The sequence below is a fragment of the Phalacrocorax aristotelis genome, chromosome 20 (assembly GCF_949628215.1).
Source record: "Phalacrocorax aristotelis chromosome 20, bGulAri2.1, whole genome shotgun sequence".
Taxonomy (NCBI): Eukaryota; Metazoa; Chordata; class Aves; order Suliformes; family Phalacrocoracidae; genus Phalacrocorax; species Phalacrocorax aristotelis.
The window spans coordinates 3635245-3654075 of NC_134295.1; the positions used below are offsets into that span (position 1 = coordinate 3635245).

Here is an 18831-nt window from a genome sequence, read left to right on the forward strand (position 1 = left end):
CCCTCCAGCCCCCCTCCCCCGCCCCCGCCATTGTGCCTGGGAGCGCGGGGCGCGCGCGCGGTGCCGCGTGACGCCCGGGGAGCGCGGGCGGGCGCGAGGCGGCGGGCCTGGGCCATAGACGCTGGGCCGGAAGGAGAGGCGAGGGTGGTGGCTAGAGCGTCGCCCCACAGTCCGCCGCGGGAGTCCGCCAGGCAGCCGCGCCGCGACCGCGCCCGGACAAAGCCGCCGCTGCCGCCGCCCCGCCCCAGCCCCGCCCCGCCCCGCCAGCAGCCCCCGCCGCGGAGCCATGTCGGCCAGCAGCCTCCTGGAGCAGGTAGGGACCCCCGTCCCCACCGACCGGCCTTCCCCGCCGCCCCCTCGCGGCGCCGGGCCTGGCCCGCTACGCGAGGCCGCGGCTTTGGGGCCTAGCGGCGGGGCCGGGCCGGGGCGGCGGCGGCGGCCTCTTCCCCCTCCCCATCACCCCGACACACGCACCCGGGGCCGCGCCTCCATTGTGCTGCGGCGCGGCCGGGCCTCCCGGGGCCGCTTCGCCCCCCTGACTCACCGCTCTCCTCTTTCTCTTTCCACGCCGCGCCAGAGACCCAAAGGCCAAGGCAACAAAGGTGAGGGATCCCCGGGGCGTGTGGGGCCGTTCCTGCAGCGGGGGAGCGGGGATCCCGCCAGGCCGTTGGGGAGCGGGCCCGCGGGGGAGGGATGGGGACGGTCGCCTCTGAAATTTGCTGGGCGCAGCCCCGGGTCTGCGCGCCTTTTGCACGCCGGGGAAGAGCAGCAAACCCTGAGCTGTGAAAACCCCTCTTTGGGGTTGGGGAAAGTTTGTATTAAAGAGCGTTTGTGTGGTGGTGAAGTGTCTCCGCTCCCTGTTGGGCCAAGCACGGTATATTCTAAACTAGTAGTTATATTAAAACACCTGTTTTTGAACACTTAAAGTTGGTAAATGTTCAAGTTTATCGAGCAGAGTTCTTTCTAACACTCTAAATCTTTTCTTCAGTGCAAAATGGATCTGTGCATCAGAAGGATGGGTTAAATGATGATGACTTTGAACCCTACCTGAGTCCCCAGGCCCGGCCGGTGAGTAAGAATACTTGCTGATGGGCAGGAAGCTCTCTAGCGAAGGTGCATTTGGCATCCTTGACAAACCTCCGCTCATTCCCCATCTCCACTGGTTGCACTTTGACATTTGCCACCTTCCTTACCATAATATGCTATTTTATGTGTGTCTTTGCCCAGGCAGAAAGCACTAAAACCCATTCGGTTGTGGTGGATGAGGTATTTAGCAGGTTTTGGCAGCCCTTTGGGGGCGTGAGGACTTCCTACAGTTGGTGTTCAGGTCTTGAAGTTACCATTTCTGCTCTTTCAGTTTTACTGTTATGACCTTGTTTCCTTGCTGGGTTCTGGTCCTTTACGCTGCGTGAGATGCACGGGGTCGCGCTGTGAGATTGTTTCACACGATGCAGTTACCGCTCCAGGGGCTTGTGGAGGATACTGTCAAGGCTCTTATCTCTCCACCAAGTAAACTGAAAATGCATGTCATGGGGTTTTCTCTATTTTTCACAAAAAAACCCACAAAACACACATGTGATAAAGGCTGTTCAGACTCTTTGTGAACTTCAGTTAGCAGTCAAGCTGGAGAGCCTGTGATCAGCTCCTGCAAGTCAGACTCAGATACTTTTCCTCTTAACTTTCTGTTTAGGATTAGCTCCACTGTTAACTAGTTTTTGTTTGTTTTTCTTAATGAGCAGTAGGAGAGTGACACATAACAGATGGAGTTCAGCTGATTAGATGGTACAAGTAAGTGTTATAGATAAACATCTGTAGGAGCTAACTGGAGCAGTTCCTTCGTTCTCTTGGCTTCTCTTTTCTCTCTAGTTGTGATTAGTAGAAATAAGCTATTCTGGTTTTCCCTTCCTGTATTTCTTTTTGATCATTTTTAACTAAGTGTATTTTTTTTTTTTAGTGAAGTGATACATGTTTTAGTGGAACACAGGAGCAGGTTTCTGTCTCAGTTAAATTTTCAACAAGTATTTTCCTAGTTTGTGCTAAAAGATATGAGGCTAAATATTCTTTCAGGTCCTGTCAGCTGTTCACAATCTCCAGAATTTAACCTATCCATTAAGATAACTTACTGCATTGAGCTCCCTAAATAGTCAAAAGCCTAAATTCAACCTACCTAGGGTGTGAGAGTATGATTTACTTTCTCAAGTCTTGAATAAAACTAGCTACTTTCCTAGTAGCTGTCATTTAATGGTAGGTTTTTTCTATCCCAGAAATCAACATCACCAATTTCCAGCTTCCTTCTGAATGTGGAAGTGTTTCCTGCAAAGTGTAGTTTTATTAGGAGACTTAAAAAGACAGCGAAGGTTACTATAATGCTAGGAGCAACATGGTATTTGACCCTATTTTGCATGTTTGATGAAGAACTTCTGAATATTTAGTTTCTTTTTGCCTGTGTCACAGTAGTAAAAATACTTTTTAAAAACAAGGAAGTGATTGGAGTGTGCCCAGGGAGGTAGAGCAGAGCAGTTGCACTAGAAATTCAGCAGGAGTGAGGTAGAGCTGATGTGTTAACTTTGAATGGTACTTTAGGGTGACTATCTCAGTTTCTCATCATGCTGCATTGCTTGGCAGCTCTCATCCGTGTTTTGCCACAGAATACAGGAGAAAACAAAGCCCAGGGGTTCAGCCTGGAGGGGGGCCATGGTTCTGCTGAGCCCACCAGCCAGGGTCAAAAATACAAAGGTATCAGAGGGTGCGCCTCTCTTCCAAAGATGGGAAAGGATGTTACAGACAAGGCTCTGAAAAATTATGTGCAGCCCACTGCAGCAGGGCAACACGAGTGGTTTCTGGACTTGCTTTCTGAGCTCTCCACGCAAGTGCTGGGTAACAAGTTGTAAGGTTTTGTGGCTCTTCATTGAGGAGCTGCTGTTTCAGGTGTGACTGTTACTCGCTTGTCAGCCTAGTAAGTGAGGTTACTGTGTCTTTTAAAGCTCAGATACATGGTAAGTGATTCTTCAGCAGTTTACAAATAAAACCAGAAACTCAACAGCAACAATAAGTAAGCCTAGACCCTGGTTCTAGTCTTGAGGTGAAGAGCAGTAGTGAACTTGAGGAAATAACTGTACCAAAAGTCTTAGTCATTGGAGAGAATTAAAAGCCAGTGAAGTTTCATTTGCATACTAATCAGTAACTGTGTCAGTTGTGCGAGTGCAGGGTAGCAGAGCGAGGTGGCGCGTTTGATAGCGGAGCGTCGTTCTAGACATTCAGGTAGTGAACAGCAGCGGGCTGGTCTTAAATCTGCTTTGAGCTGGCGGTGCTCGACTGCTGTTTAACTCCTGTGCCCCCTCCGTACTGTGTGAGTACAGCTGGTGAATACTCTACAGGTAATAGCTTAATACAGGCTATGTTAAATATACCATAATGTTAAATGTATAACGACGTGTAAGGAAGTGTGTTGAGGTGACAAGGGGTCAGGTTTTCCTCTGACAGTGGTGTGCTTTGAGGGAGAAACCTCCAGAGAGGAAAGTGCTACTCTGCCTGCTGGGCTCCGGTTTTAGGTATGGGCCTGCATGTTTGTGTTCCATCAAAGCTAATTTCCAGGAGAGCATATTGTTACTCTTAGAATTGAGGGGATTATCTCTTGAAGAGACTTTGCTGGTTCAAATTAATAATTTTAAGTTCCTTCATTTGCCTTACAAAATAGTCGGTGTTCATGCTTTTGAACAGACCAAGCCCTAAAGATTGTTCATTGGTTTCGGTTTAGCAGGGCTGAGTTCCTCAATTGGTGAAACTGCACCCTGGGTAAGAGTTAGTTTTGTTATTAATTTGCTTTTGGGACCCCTTCTTTGGGAAAATGGAAAAGCTGGAGAGAGTGCCTCAGTTCTCATGCATTCACACCATGAAGTACCACGAAAGCTTTTCAGTGTTTTATACGGTGAAACAAACCTTGTCTCTGAACACGTTAAGTGAAATCATTCCTATTAATTGTTGTAAAGTTGGGGCTGGGTTAGTCCCAAACCTGTTGCTTTCCTTTAACTCAGTGGAAGGTGGAGAGGCAAACCAGCTATTTCTGGAGGGTGCCAGAGCCATCTTGAGAGCCTCCACAGATTTCAGTATGGCATGAAGTCCTTCGGGAGCTGCACTTGGCACGTGAAAACATGATTCAACGAAAAATGGAGTAGAGCCTGCTGCAAGCCAAGCTTTTAAATGGGAACTGAACCTGACTTTGATCTCGGCTGCACTGGGTTGGCATGTAAGCGGCTGTATAGTGCGAGGCTGGCTGCACACAGGTTCAAATTACTGGATGATAATGTCCATTAGTGTGGCTTTAACCGCTCCCCGGAGGGGGCATTGGTTTGAATGCAAAATGACAGATGTTTTTCATGTAAGCAAATCTCGGTGATGTCTGAGAGTTCCCTAATTGTAAAATTAGGCATTTGTTTTCGTAACCTAAAGGCTACTTGGATGTTAAAAGGGAGACTGAGGCATGGAGCAGCTTTTTTTTTTTTTCCTCGCTGAATTTGAAGCCTGCTTTCTTGTGCTATTGAAACCTTGTTGGTTACTCCCTATTTTCAGGTATCTTTTAGTATGTGCCTGCAGCACTGGCGCAGTTCGTATTTTGAGGATGAGCCTTTAAATCCATGTTCGTTTGCAAGTTCTCAGGATATTTTGAACTCTGAAACTTTAAATTGTAGGGATGAAGGTGTTTTCATGGGTCATAAGTTTAACGGAGGGAACAAGGAAGGCAATTAGGGATACTCATGGTTTTGGCAATGTGCTTCCACTGAATCTTTTTCCTCCATATCCCACTTCCTCCAAGTCCTTTCCCCAAACCCCTCCTCTAACAGCAAAACTAAGGCAGATACGAATGTTACCCAGGCAATAAAAAGCCCTCTTCGGCAGTAGCTACAATAAGTAGACAATAATATTTGGATGCTCTGTAAGGTACTTGTTTATAGCCTGAGCAGGAGCTCTGGGGCAGTCCGGTGTCCAGTCCTGCATCAGGAGCACAATGCGCTCCCGTCTGAGCATGGGAAGCTTGCTGAGCCTTTGTGTTTAATCTTTCTGGCAACAAAACAGTTTTTAGAGCACTTCTAACAAAGGAGGTGTTTCAAGGCTGGGCCTGTTTATCTGCCCAGCCCTAAGGTAGGGAGGGGTGGGGCACGGGAAGTCTAAGATGGCTTTTATTCCTGATCCCTTGAAATTTGCCCAACTCGTTCTAACTATTCAGTGCTTATTTTCTGGTTTTTGTGTTTTGTTCCAGAATAATGCATACACTGCAATGTCCGATTCCTACTTACCAAACTACTACAGTCCCTCCATTGGATTCTCCTACTCCTTAGGCGAAGCTGCCTGGTCTACGGGGGGTGACCCACCCATGCCCTACCTAACCTCTTACGGACAGCTGAGCAACGGGGAGCCTCACTTCCTCCCAGACGCGATGTTCGGGCAGCCAGGGGCCCTTGGCAGCACTCCATTTCTCGGGCAGCACGGCTTTAACTTCTTTCCAAGTGGGATTGACTTTTCAGCTTGGGGGAATAACAGTTCTCAGGGACAATCCACTCAAAGCTCTGGCTATAGTAGCAATTACGCCTATGCCCCTAGCTCACTGGGTGGAGCGATGATTGATGGGCAATCTGCCTTTGCTAACGAGACTCTGAACAAGGCTCCCGGCATGAACACCATCGACCAAGGGATGGCAGCTCTGAAGCTGGGCAGCACAGATGTTGCAAGCAGCGTCCCAAAAGTCGTTGGTTCGGCTGTCGGTAGCGGATCCATTACCAGTAACATCGTGGCATCTAACAGTTTGCCTCCAGCTACTATCGCTCCTCCAAAGCCGACTTCCTGGGCTGACATCGCTAGCAAACCGGCTAAGCAGCAGCCCAAGCTGAAGACCAAGAATGGCATTGCAGGTTCAAGTCTTCCACCACCTCCGATAAAACATAACATGGATATTGGAACTTGGGATAACAAAGGGCCGGTGGCAAAAGCCCCGTCCCAGGCTTTAGTTCAGAATATTGGTCAGCAGCCAGCCCAGGTGTCCCCCCAGCCTGTGGGACAGCAGATCAATAACAGCCCACCCGTGGCACAGGCTTCGAGCGGGCAGCAGCCACAGCCGCTGCCCCCGCCGCCGCCACAGCCGGCCCAGCTGCCCGTGCCGCAGCCGGCGGCTCAGCCCACCCGCTGGGTTGCCCCTCGTAATCGTGGCAACGGGTTCGGCCAAAATGGAGTGGACGGTAACGGAGTGGGACAGTCTCAGGCCAGTTCTGGTTCTGCTCCTTCGGAGCCGCACCCGGTCTTGGAGAAGTTGAGATCCATCAACAACTACAACCCCAAGGATTTTGACTGGAACCCAAAACACGGCCGGGTTTTCATCATTAAGAGTTACTCTGAGGACGATATCCACCGTTCCATTAAATATAACATCTGGTGCAGTACAGAGCATGGCAACAAGAGACTGGATGCCGCCTATCGCTCCATGAACGGGAAGGGCCCTGTTTACTTACTGTTCAGTGTCAACGGTAGTGGTCACTTCTGCGGAGTAGCAGAAATGAAATCTGCTGTGGACTATAACACGTGTGCGGGTGTGTGGTCCCAGGACAAGTGGAAGGGACGTTTTGATGTCAGGTGGATTTTTGTGAAGGACGTTCCCAACAGCCAGCTGCGGCACATCCGCCTAGAGAACAACGAGAATAAACCAGTGACCAACTCCAGGGACACTCAGGAGGTGCCTCTGGAAAAGGCTAAGCAGGTGTTGAAAATCATTGCCACCTACAAGCACACCACCTCCATCTTTGATGACTTCTCACACTATGAGAAACGCCAAGAGGAGGAGGAAAATGTTAAAAAGGTAACTTGTTTGTCTGTCTCGGCAAGGTCCTGTAGGGCAGGAGATGGAGAAGGGCTGCCTTGCGCTGGACTAAATCTGGGGCCTAAAGGCATGGGCTTGTGAGCAAGCTTGGCGGGCATTGGTCTGCCTTTTGGCTAGCTGCATGCTCGCAGGTGAACCCACTACCCAAACGGCAGCCCTTGTTTGTGGGGGGAAATGGGTGCCAGCACCCCGGCGGAGGTGTGCCCAGGCTTTGCCTTCAGTGGACTGCCCTTTGGCTGCTCTAAATCTCAGCCTTCCCTCAGTACTGTATCCCAAACAAAATTTATTTCTGTGCTATTGTCAGCTTTGGGATTGGAACAGTATGAAGTAGGAGATCAGTGGGGGGTTTGGGGAGCTGTTAGAAAACAGAGCTGGTCTTTGAATGGCCGCCTAATCCACCCCCTACCCAACGTGGGGTCAGCGTGACAGATGTTTCCCACCACTTGTAAAACCTTCAGGAATGGCAGTTCCTGTTCCTCCCCAGGGAATCTATTCCTACGCTCAGTTATCTTTCCTGTTAGAAGGCTTTGTCTGATGCTCAGCCTAAATCGCCCTTGCTGCGGTTTAAGTCCACGACTACTTGTCCTCTCTCCGGTGGACGCAGAGCGGGTCGTTCTGTTCCGCTTGGCAGCGAGCTCTGCTGCGTTTGAAGCTGGTGGGCCATCGCCTGCGTGGGCTCTGCCCAGCAGTGTGGCATGTGAGCTGGGCTCGCTGCCTGCCAGCAGCTGTGCTGCCTTGCCGCTGGGGTCCGTCGGCTCGAAGCCTGCTGCCATCATTGATTCATTAACGAGAGGATTGCTAATTGAAAATTTGGCCCAAAATTCAGTGACCAGTGGGCCTTGAATCCTACTTGGGTACAGCTGTGTTAGTCACCTGTGGCTGACCTTCCTCACAATAGGGGTCTTGCTTGTATTTGATCAAAACAGTAATTACAAATTAGCATTAGCACAGCATTCTGGTAGTTTGCCAAGTTTTCTGACAATCTCTTCAGTTTCAGCAATGGGGAATTTTCCACCCAACAGTTGAGGAACTGAATCGGGAGCTGCAACCGTTCACCATGACAGTGAATGCAGTTAATTTATTTTTTTATATCTTTTATTTGGAGCGTTGTCTGTATAAATAGCGTCACCCGTACACAAAGGTGGTCACATCTTCCAACTGATACCCTAGCACCTACAGTACTTGAAGAAAATCTGTCAGGGTGGAATACATTGCAAGGGGTGGAGGTGTAAACCTCATTCTTGTGAGAACCTAGATATTTTGTGACTTCACATCCTAAACTTGTTCCGCTCGGTATCCAGCCTGTTCCAAAGTGGTGATTTCTCTCTTACTGAGGTTTTGAATGCAATCAGAAATCTAGTCTGGGCAGGACATCTTAGGAAGTGGGATTTCTCCTACGCCCCAGATCTGACTTCAGGGAGCAACAGTTTGCAGAGTGAGAGAGGGGCAGACCTTGGTGCAGGGGAGGCAGAGATGTTGCCGGAGGGCAGGTGGGGGTTGGATGGCTGCAGGAGGTACTGCTGGGTAAATGGTAGCAGGTTGCAAGCAGAAGGAAGAGCAATAGAGTGGGAAGGGCTGGGGGACAGGCTGATGGGCTCTGCTGCTGGCAGGCTGCTCTGTTTGCAAGTTGTTTGAAATGTCTGAAAATCGGTAAGGTATTAAAAATGTGGCTTAGCAATGTTCGTAAAACTGTAAGCCATCTTTACTCATCTTTTCAATCACATTTTGAAGTCTCCTCCCCTGCTTTCCTCAATTTCCTTGAGATGTGCTAGTGTAGGAGGGTCAGAAGCAGGAACGGTGGATGATGGATGCTCAGCACGCCAGCGCCTCCTCGTTAAGTGATGTCGGAGTGGATTCGCTGTGGCGCTCCGGTGCAGAAGCGGTTGGTTAGGAAAACGTTTATTCTTTGAAAGGGAACTTAGTCATACGTCTCTGGAATTTATAGGCCAGGAGGGAGCTGTAGATGTACCGTTGGTGTTTGCCTTTTACCATTGACTCACTCTTTGCGCGCTCAGGGCCCTTGCCCTGTGACATCCGGCACAGAGGAAGTGACTCGGTCTTTCTTTCAGCAACAGTTTGACCTCCTCGATTGCTCGCTGATGCAGCCTTGAAGATAGCTGAGGTTTCTGTAACTGTTCTTTCATGGTTTCATTAAGAAGCAGTCGTTTTTGCTCGAGGCCTTTTTTTCCCACCACCCCCACCGCCCCCCCCCCGGAGTGAATGCTGATGGTTACACTGGGACAGTGGGTGGCAAAAAAACCCCAAGCCATGCTATGTCTGCCTTGAAGCATCTCAGACAATCACCTGGATTAAAAAAACATATCAGAAAACGGAGTTGAGGCTCTGGACAGTTAAAACACTGCTCTGGCAGGAGCCCGTGGTGCAGCTCCATGCCCGCAGTCTGTCAAGCTGCTTTTGTGTCAGGGAGATCCCGTTGCTACCAGCTCTTTGTCTCTGCCACCAGTCTATGGATGGCAGTGATATGTTAATGTTCTGCATTCCTGTTCCTTGAAGCTTAAATGTCTCAAGGTTTGGGTTGTTTTGAACTTCCAGCAAGCTGCAATTGTTTCACTTGGCTTCAACTCGCCTAAACCTGTGTCTGATTTGCAGTTTGATTCCTGCTTGCTATCTGAGCAGATGGATGAGCTCTTGTGAAAATCTGGAAACTCTTGAATATTCTTTCATACTACTCACTGTTAGAGTCACTTCTTCAGAATTCCCTAAAATAGTTCCCAGAAATCATATGAAAAACGCTTTCCTTAGCGTTTGTGCTATTTCCTTTGGCCAGCGAAGGAGGGTAAACGGTTCAGCGTTGAAAACACTGACATCATGCCATTGCTTGTCCTTTTCTGTCACCTGTGCCCATCTTGTCCTCAGAGACTAACCTCCGTTTCTTTTGAGTGTCTCATTTTGCTCTACTCATGCAGTTTTTTAAAAGGCTTGGATGTTCTTCTGACCCAAAATGGTGAAGCTGACTCCCACTGCAATCCTACCTGAAGCAGTTCAGGACTTATTGAAACCCGTAATAGCTGCTTTTGTGATAGAGCACGTCACCAGCTTCTTCCCTATAAGGACTGTTTTATCTTTGTATATAAAAATAAAAAATAATTACGACAACCAGAACAATCCCTAGCCCTTAGTAATACATGTGCATTTCTAGGAATGTTGCGGTGGCGATGTCAGCGTAAAGGTCTTAGCTGGTGATCTGCTTGCGTGTGAAAGGTTAACAGCTTGTGTCTTCTGGAAAAGCAATAAATGTCAACTCTAAGGGAAGTTCATTTTAGTTCTTTCCACCCATTGCCTTGCCCAGGGTTGGGGTACTTGCCTACTTGCAGGATCCAGGGATGTTAGGAAGGCTATCCCATGAAAACCAGTGCTGTCCTGTCCCTTCCAGGGCCAGAGTGCTCAGTAGTCAGGTTTGCAGCTGATGAGACACACGCTTTGCATTGGGGCTTCAGTGGGTGTCGAGTCAGGATGAGCTGTGCAGGATGGGGTGGGTTTTTGTGGTTTTTGTTTTTTCATGTTGAGGTACACCAGCCTCGAAACAGAAAGGTGTGATTTGCCAGACTGGAGCTATTTCCAGAAGTGTGCTGCTTTGTGTCTCGGCTGACGCCGTCTGCTGGTTAAAGGAGTATTAATAGTGGCAAGTGTCACTGCCCCCCTTAGAAGATACGACTTAAGGGAAGAACTAAGTGCTGTTATATGACCCTATTTGAAACTAGCAGACTATTTCACAGCCACTGTAAAAAAGAAGTGCTTTCTGATGTATTTTGCAACGTTCTTTTTTCCTCCTAATTTCTAATCTCTGAGGGGAGGAGAGAGCGTGTTTCCTATAGGCTGAGCTAGCTCTTTTATCCCGCCGTTACAGTCACCCTGGCTAGCGCTGCATTTGCTTTTGTTTTACCATATCCAACAGGACAGTGTTTCTGACTGTAAGATTCGGTTCCTGGATATTGCATATCCAGGCAAAACTGTTTCCTAGAACAGCAAGGGAACCCAGCTCGCCCTTGCACAGCTCCTTTCGTCCGTGACCCCAAGGCTATTTCTCTTTCTGCTCCAAATCCTGGCCATAGTGAAGTTGATTGATGCACCAGGACAGAATTCCCTGGCTGTGAATACCCTCCGCTGTCCGGCAATGCACATGGTTTCTCTGTTTATTTCCAGGCCTTTTAAATCCTCTGTGTGTTCCTGTGCTCGTATATTTGCCCAGTAATAGAGGAAACAAACCATACTGCTTATTCCAGTAGTTTGATACTGGCTGTTTGACATAAGGAGTGCCTTGTTCTTCCGATACCTTTAAGCCAGCACTACAAAGCACTTAGGGCATTCTCGCATATTTTTGGTTGTTTTCTAGCTTTGTTTAAAGGCAGGAGAAAATCATAGGGGAAGGCTTAGATCTAGCTGGTGCTCTAATCCTTGTTTTCTGCTGTAAGACAGTGGACTTTGTTTCCCTGTCTGTAAAACGGGAGCAGCTGGGAGCCATTTCAACTGCCACTAAAGTGGAAGTTGAGTGGTGGAAGAGCAAGCCTGTTGCACTTGCCTCATAGCCCTGCCTCTCACTGTTAAGATCCTGTTAGCAGACTCTTAAATAATATTTTAATATAACATTTTGTTAACATTATAATAAAACACAATGTTATATACTGTTTAAAGTTGACTTGTTGAAGTTGGTTTAAGGAGCTGTCGAGATGCCCAGTTTAAAATTGCTTTTTGAGGACTGGTAATGGGATTCAGAGCTGCTCTTCTGTAGTCACTGGGATGGATGCGATGAGGTTTGGCACCTCTTACAGGTGTGGACTTGAGCAGGGGGAGTTTATTTCATGTCCCGCTCTTGTGAACTTGTTCCCAACTCACTTGTTGCCCGCTTGGTGTGGGCAAAGCTTCATGCCCCCTCCTATCAAGGTTATCTTCACCTTGGCTGGGTGATTTCAGCTCTGAGATGCGGAATAATACCCTGAACTGATTGTTCTTATAAATGTTAATTGCATTCATTATGAACATACTAATGACTTCAAATGAATGTCTTAAATTAGAAAAAAAATTTTGTTCTTCCTTCAGCCTGTTGAGTTGAAATTGCACGTGTGTGGCTGGCAAATTCCCTAGAAACAGTGTGGAGGGCTGGGTATGCGAGAAGGGAGTGTGCAAGATGTCAGCAGTGGTGGCTTCTCCCCCCCGCCCCCCACAGTGTTCTAGGTAACTTGCTGATGCTGAGGTTAATAGCTACTGACATGGGCATTGTGCTTCGGATTATTTTATTAACAGCTACTTCTCCAAAAAGAGTAGTTTTCTTTGGAAGATAAGTATTTTCCAGCTCTTCTGTTCAGTGAAAGCACGTGGGAACGGTCCTGTTCAGTTCCCTGGGTTTTCTGTCTGGTGCAGAAGTGCAGTGGGTCACAGGGTGTTGCTGAAAGCTGATTAGCATCCCAAGAAGACTGTTGAAGTACATTGATACGTGAGCCTTGTGTATATATGCAGTACATCAAGAATAACTTCATCCGCAAAGGTCCTCCCTTGTTCTTAACAGAAATGTAATTCTGTAACAGTTTGCCGTCTGAAGGAAGTAGCTTTCTTCTTCTGTCTCCTGTAAAGTGTTATGTGACAGGTATTCATTTAGGAAGCTTCTTGTTCTGTACTCTGCAATCATTTTTGCTGCAATTATTACAGCCCTCTCATTTTCCTGGATGTTCTTGCTTGTACCTGGTAGTAATTGTACTGTCTTATGGCCTTGTGAGTTAATAAACCAGTTCCTTAGTGGTGCAAAACGCTGGATGCTTTCCAGCTAGAACAGTGCACCCTGCTTTTACTGTAGGAAAGTTACCCGGGGAAGTCTCCGTTAACAAGGATTGTCATTATCCAAGCTGATGACTGGGATAGAGAGTTGATTGTAACTCCTTCCAGTGACTAGCTGCCCAGTGTGAGGCTTTTTAATTGCGTGCAAGTCATGTAATAGTGCATTTGAGCAGTTAATAATAAAGCATTTGGATTTTGTAAGCTGTTCTTCAGCAAGAACTTGGAAACAAAGACTGCATTTCTGGTTCCATAGCATTAGGACTCTTTTTTTATTAAAAGGACAATGCTGAGCTATTCTAATTTAATACCGGTTTAGAAGACTTAGGTAAAATCTATCTAAATCCCTGTCTGTTTCTAATCTTTGGGAGAAAAGAAACCACGCTATTTTATCCCTATCCCTATGTGATCTGTACACACGGGAAAGGCTCTGCCCTCTCTCAGCTCTGTTATTTGTAATTTTTTGCCATCTCCTGTAAAATTACTTCAGAGAATTTCCCATCATCATCTGCAAATCTTTAAGAAATCATAAAGTCCTGATCATCAACCTTTAGGCTGTGGCCAGCCAGCCTGATTTGGGGTTCAGCTGATTCGAGTGCCACCTTCTTGCTATGTTTAAAGGGGGGAGGAAGAAAAGTTGAAATACAAAACCGTGTTCCAGTGAATACTACTGCGTGCTCTCTTTTGAGTGGCAATAAAATGAGGGTGCACACAAAGGGCTGTAGGGAGTATTGGCTCTTTTACTTGAGCTTGTGAATTCAGCTCTTCATGGTTGACAGAAGTAGGCAAATAGATCTCCTCTTGTCCTTTCATAATGCAGAATATTGTGGGGTTTTCTTGTAGTGTGAAGTATTTGTTCTGCCTTATTTGGGATGGAGGTGGTATTTTAGCCTCAAACACAAGAACAAGTGTACCGGGTCAGACCACAAGTCTGTGTAGCCTGACATTGCATCCCTTGTGGCTGCGAGATCTGCAGATCCAACGGACACGTAGAGAGGCATTGCTCAAGCGTTGTTGCTCTCTTTTTCCAAGTAAAAACCTTTGCATGCAGCTAACAACAACATGGTCAAGAGCAAGTGCCTCTGAGGATGGTGCAAGTGCGTATTTGTCCATCTGTGAAGGTTCTCCTTGCTTTGCTTCAGGGATTTCTTTGAGCCACAGGATGCGTCTTTGTCTTTATCGACTCATGATTTCTCGTCCAAGATGTCGATGCGTTCTTTGAGCGTTCTCAGCAAGTTCTGAGCATAACTGCAGCAGCAAGTTCTTCAGCATAATTATGTGTTGTGTGAAGAAACACATCCTTTTGGTTTGCTTTGAGTCTGCCTCGCGATACTCCCTAGTTCTTGTGCTGAAAGAGGTGGTGAGCAGTTGATTTCAATGTACTCTCTGTGCCTGCTCTGCCTTTGCAGTTGTGTCTCTTCCAGGCTCAAGAGCTAGAGCACGGTGGCTCTGCAGATGAAAACCCTTCTGTCCTTTACTTGTCCCTGTCGCTCCTCTCTGACCCTTTTTCAGTTCTTCCTTGTGCCTATAGAGATGGAGGGGAGCAGAGCTACACACTGCCCAGGATAGAGGTGCAGGTTTGTATAAAGGCTGAATGATCTGTCCTGAATGATGTTTACTTTTCTTGATGGTAGGCATTTTCCTGGAGTTGCAGAGTGTAACCCTGAGCTCCTGTTTCCCCTTATTAGTGGTCAGTTCGGAGCCTGTCATCGCAGAGTTAGGACAGTGCTTTTTCCCATGTGTGTCACTTGCTTTACCTAAGCCAGGCAGACCAAATTCACTGTCATGTTCCGTTGCTTTTTCTTGAAGTCCTCCATTTCTTCACATCGGCTGCTATTTTTATTACCCTGTAAAGCTTAGTATTATCAGTAAACTTTGTCACTTCATTATTCACTCATTTCTCTAGATCTCTATGAATATATGGAACCACAAATTCCAGAGAAGCTCCACAGGTTTTCCTGCACACAAGATCATTCAGTCCTTGGCATTACACTTGTGCAGTGTGACAGAGGACAGCACAAAGGCATTATTAATCCTACAGCAGTGAAGATTGTGAAACATTAAAGTGGCGGTCCTTCCTTTTCTACAGACTAATGTGGCACTCATTTTCAGGTGCTACTGCTACTTGAGCTTGACTTCAGGTAACCAAAGTCGTGAAACATGTTTCATGTAAATCCAAATGAGAAGGAACACTCGTCTGGTGTAGATCAAAACTGTGGTGCGATACTCGGAGTGAGCTTCTGATAAATGCAGTTCAACACTATTTGCTTAAATTTTCATGTGAACTATTCCCATTTCTTTTGTCCATGGTATTAAGTTTCTCCCTACTTTGTGAGGATTTCAGCATGAACAGACAGGTCGAAGCCAAGTGCCCTGCTCCGTAGTGGGGAGATTGAGCTGCCCAAATGGGAAGTGTTGGCAAACTGCAAAAAGAAACGTGGCAACCGTCTCATCCCTTGTAGTGACAGGGAAGAACAAAGACTCCCTGGTTTAAGACAAGGAGAATTTTCTTCCTTCCTAATGACTTGAAAGGACTTGTCTCTGTTGTTTTGCTCGTGCTCTAAAGCCAGCAAGTCCAGTTCCAGTCCCTAGTGGGACCCCAGTTGTCCTTGCATGGAGTGCCGCTGAGAGTCCTCGCAGGCTGCTCTGCATTGCTTTTTGCTCTAAATATTCATGTACATTCTTGGCTTTTTTGTCATTCTGTTTCCTGCAGGAGTTTTGCTGTGTGGGACAAGGCTCTCTACGGGAGGATAATTGTAAATGTTTCTGGGAATTGGGCTGCTTTACTCATGCAGTCAAATGTGATGTTTAAGTGAGAAGAGGTTCATTCTTTGCAACTGGTCGCATCAGTTTTAAAGGCGCCTTGAAAGGTGCTAGGGAACAGCAGCGTGCCTGCTGGTATCTGCCAGCTAGGACCCCCTCGCTTGTGTAAAACCCACTGCAGGGGCCAAGTCCTGGCACCCTTTGTGTCCTCCTTACCCCTAGCCCCAAGCTAGCTGCTCTGACATGGAAATCCAACATCTGATGTAAAGTGCATGGCCACTGTGGTGTTTATGTGCCCTGATATTAAGGCATGTTTTGGCTTACAGCTGTACCTGAAGAATTGCATCTTGCTGTTCCTTATTTATTCTCTGTGGCTTCATATCCTCTGACTGGCGGTGAGGTGACCGGCATGTAGCAACGCCGCAGTGTGCTCAGGTTTTGAGAGGAAACCAGAACTTCCTAACTGCCCGGCCGTGCATGCTCAGTGGTGGCAGGGAACACTGGTGGTTCCTGCTGCATTTCTGGGGGCAAAGTCCGACCCACAGGGGCTGACCCGGCACAGTTGCATCCCTGCTCAGCTCACGCTTTTTCGGTGATGTGCGTTTGCCCCTTTTGCGGTTGCGTGGATATTTGGTTTTGCTCTGTTAGATTTTTGATAGTAAAACAAAAGGTCTTTCCTGCTCTGACAGAGTCGCTTTTGTTTGCCTACCTCCTCTTTTCATTCCTGGTGGAGAGCTCCGTTACACGAACAAGAGATAGGATGAAGATGACGGACTATAACCGCATCCCTGCATCTGATTTTTATTCCCTTTCCGAAGTGAGGCAGACTAGGATGTAGCTTTTCTCTGTAACTCTGATAGCTTTCTAATGCTGACAACAGGAAAACCTCATGTTTGGTTTGTAAATCAGTTGGGACTCGAGGCTGTTTGTGGAGCAGACGAGCATGATAAGACAGCGATGCATTGTCCATCATTTGTGCTGACTGTGACCATGCCTCGAGCTGATCCTTCTGGGAAGGCTGTGCTGGGCACGGCTGAGGCACGGGCTGCTGTAGCTGCCGATTTGTAAGGCAAGCCAGACGTTTGCCTCTGAGACACGGGCACACGGAAATCCCGCTGCGTTCTTTGCCAGGATCGCATCCAGTGCGCGACAGGCGGCAGCGCTGGGAGGAGAGTTCAAACAGCAAATGCCGTGTTGTTGCAGTAGGCATCGTGGGCTGAGTCGGGCTGGTGAGTGAGGTGTCTGTGAGCGAGAGGCGTGTGTGTGTCTTAAGAACAGTATTTGACTGCTGGGTGTCTCACCCCTTTGGGTAATGATACTGGGGCAGCATAGACTGTACCCTCATGAAGTGATTGCCTGCTGTTCCTTTGTGGGCAGTCACTGGGTGAGTAATGCCTTTTGCTTGTAGGACCTTCTTCATTTTAAACTGAGGCTGCTTCCTGGCCTGCCTGATTGATGTCTTCAGGCTGCTACACTGCGTTCCAGGTCAGACAGGTCCTAATAAACTGTGGTTTATGTGCTTCACAGCTGGGAGCCGTGCTCTGGGTTCTTCTTCAGGCTCCTCCTTTGACTATAGTCCTCTCTTTCCACATCTGTAGTGTGGCAGTAACGTCCTTACCTTTGCAGGAGGAGTACTGAAGTTTAATGTTGGTTGTTAATCAAGGTAAGAGCCTCTGAACAAACATGCAGCATTATTGCCCATTGTCATCATTTCTCGGTACAAACTCTTGAGCCTTTTGTTGTTGTGGGCTCCCCCCAGTGTGACTAGACAATACAATCTCTCATCAGCCTTCTCCACCAGCTCGTTCAGTTGCTATTATCAGGACCTGGCTTGTGACAGTGCTGCGGCCCCCCCGGGACGGCGGTGATGTGACTGAAGTGGCTTAAGCGGGATGATTACAGAGGGCTCCTACTTACGCATGCTTGCCTTGTCTGAGCTTGGCGCCTCTGAACACCGCCAGCCCAGAAGCACGCTCGCAGTGATGTGTGGGTGTCAACACTTGATTTGAGCAATGGCATGCGTCTTTCTAGTAATTGGCGTATCGCTTTGCACTTCAGCCATTTCGGTGCTGCCATGCTCCTACCCCTCCGCTTGCTGAGGGGTTTGACGGATGGATGGAGATGAGAGTCTGAGCTGGTGTCTCTGTCTTGCTCCTCCCACGTGGATCAAGAAGGTATGGCCCAGCTCTAATGAAAATGTAGCCAAAGAGAATAAAACACTTTATGATGGAATACATTTTGCCCTCCAGGGACTATATGCCAGAGCAAAGCCCAGCATGTGTGTGCAGATACTGCTCTGCCTTCTGAGCTGTCCCGTAACTGGGTGTAACCCACAGCCCACGATTTCGGGGAAAGATGAGCTGGAAAGGATGAATGTTTGCAATGCCACTGACCTTTGCTGTATGTTCTGGTAGATCTGTGTGATGCTTTGCTATGATTTGGGTGCTCACCTGTCACTCCACTGAGAACTGAGATGTGTCCGTGGGGTGTACGGCAGTTGGGCTGGCAGATTAGATGGTGGAGAAATCCTTCAGGCCCTGGCTACCTGGCTTTCCCAGGAGGAGATAAAAGAGAGTGGCTATGAATCTCCCAGAGAAAAGCAAGAGCAGCAATATTGAAATTAGTGGAGAGTAGAGAGCTGTTCCTTCCCTGCCATTGAGCCCTGACAGCAGCGCCCTCGGCAGCACCTGCTCGGCCAGGCAGAGCTCTTGGCTGGCTGCCTCTGCATCTCCCAGGGTGGAGGCTTGGCTGTGCCTAAAGCCCTGCTCTTTGTGGAGGACAGGGCAGGACAGCCCGAGGGATGTGTGGAAGGCAGCTGCTCGAGAGCCGCAGCAGGTGTGGCTAGATGCCATGCTGCATTTTTCTGTTACAAACTCCTTAGGATACTGTTTGCGGTGCTGGTGGAGGGGGGCGGATAGTTCTGTGCCACTGTTTTGAGGTCGAATAGCACAGGAGGTTGTGAACAGAAGACTGGGTTGAGAAAAATTGGGCCATTATCCACCCTGAAATTAAGACGTTCATGTCAGGCATGTCTCTGGTTCCCTCTCTAGCTTGGGGACATGGGGGACATCTGCTCTAACCTCTCTTGTGAAGGTGTGATGCCTTCTGTTCTGGCACACTGGGATTTTGAAGGGCGGTCACTTTTGCACAGAGGCTGGGTCCTGTTTCCAGCTCCCTGTGATAACCATACGCTGGCCCGGGGAGCAGCTTTGCCTTCACAGCAGGGAGGAGAAGTGACTAATCGGGGTCCATCTGGTCAGCTAACGGGGCGATGCACTCAGCAGGACCCTCAGCCACTGTTGACAGCCAGCCTGGGATGCTGGCCCTGGCTGCCGACAGAAAGCGGGGGGGATTGAACCCGGCAGCTGGCTTATCCCAAGTCCGCATCCGGGAAGATGGAGGCATTAGCTCAGGCA

General features: G+C 48.3%; 1 protein-coding gene across 1 annotated transcript in view; it reads left to right on the forward strand.

Moving 5' to 3' along the window:
* YTHDF2 (YTH N6-methyladenosine RNA binding protein F2) overlaps positions 1-18831 on the forward strand; it is a 22140-nt gene continuing 3309 nt past the window's right edge. The window contains exons 1-4 of the mRNA XM_075115111.1: positions 1-313; positions 578-602; positions 989-1068; positions 5258-6844. Coding sequence (XP_074971212.1) covers positions 287-313; positions 578-602; positions 989-1068; positions 5258-6844 — 1719 coding nt within the window. The 5' untranslated portion in view covers positions 1-286. The remainder of the gene's footprint in view (positions 314-577; positions 603-988; positions 1069-5257; positions 6845-18831) is intronic.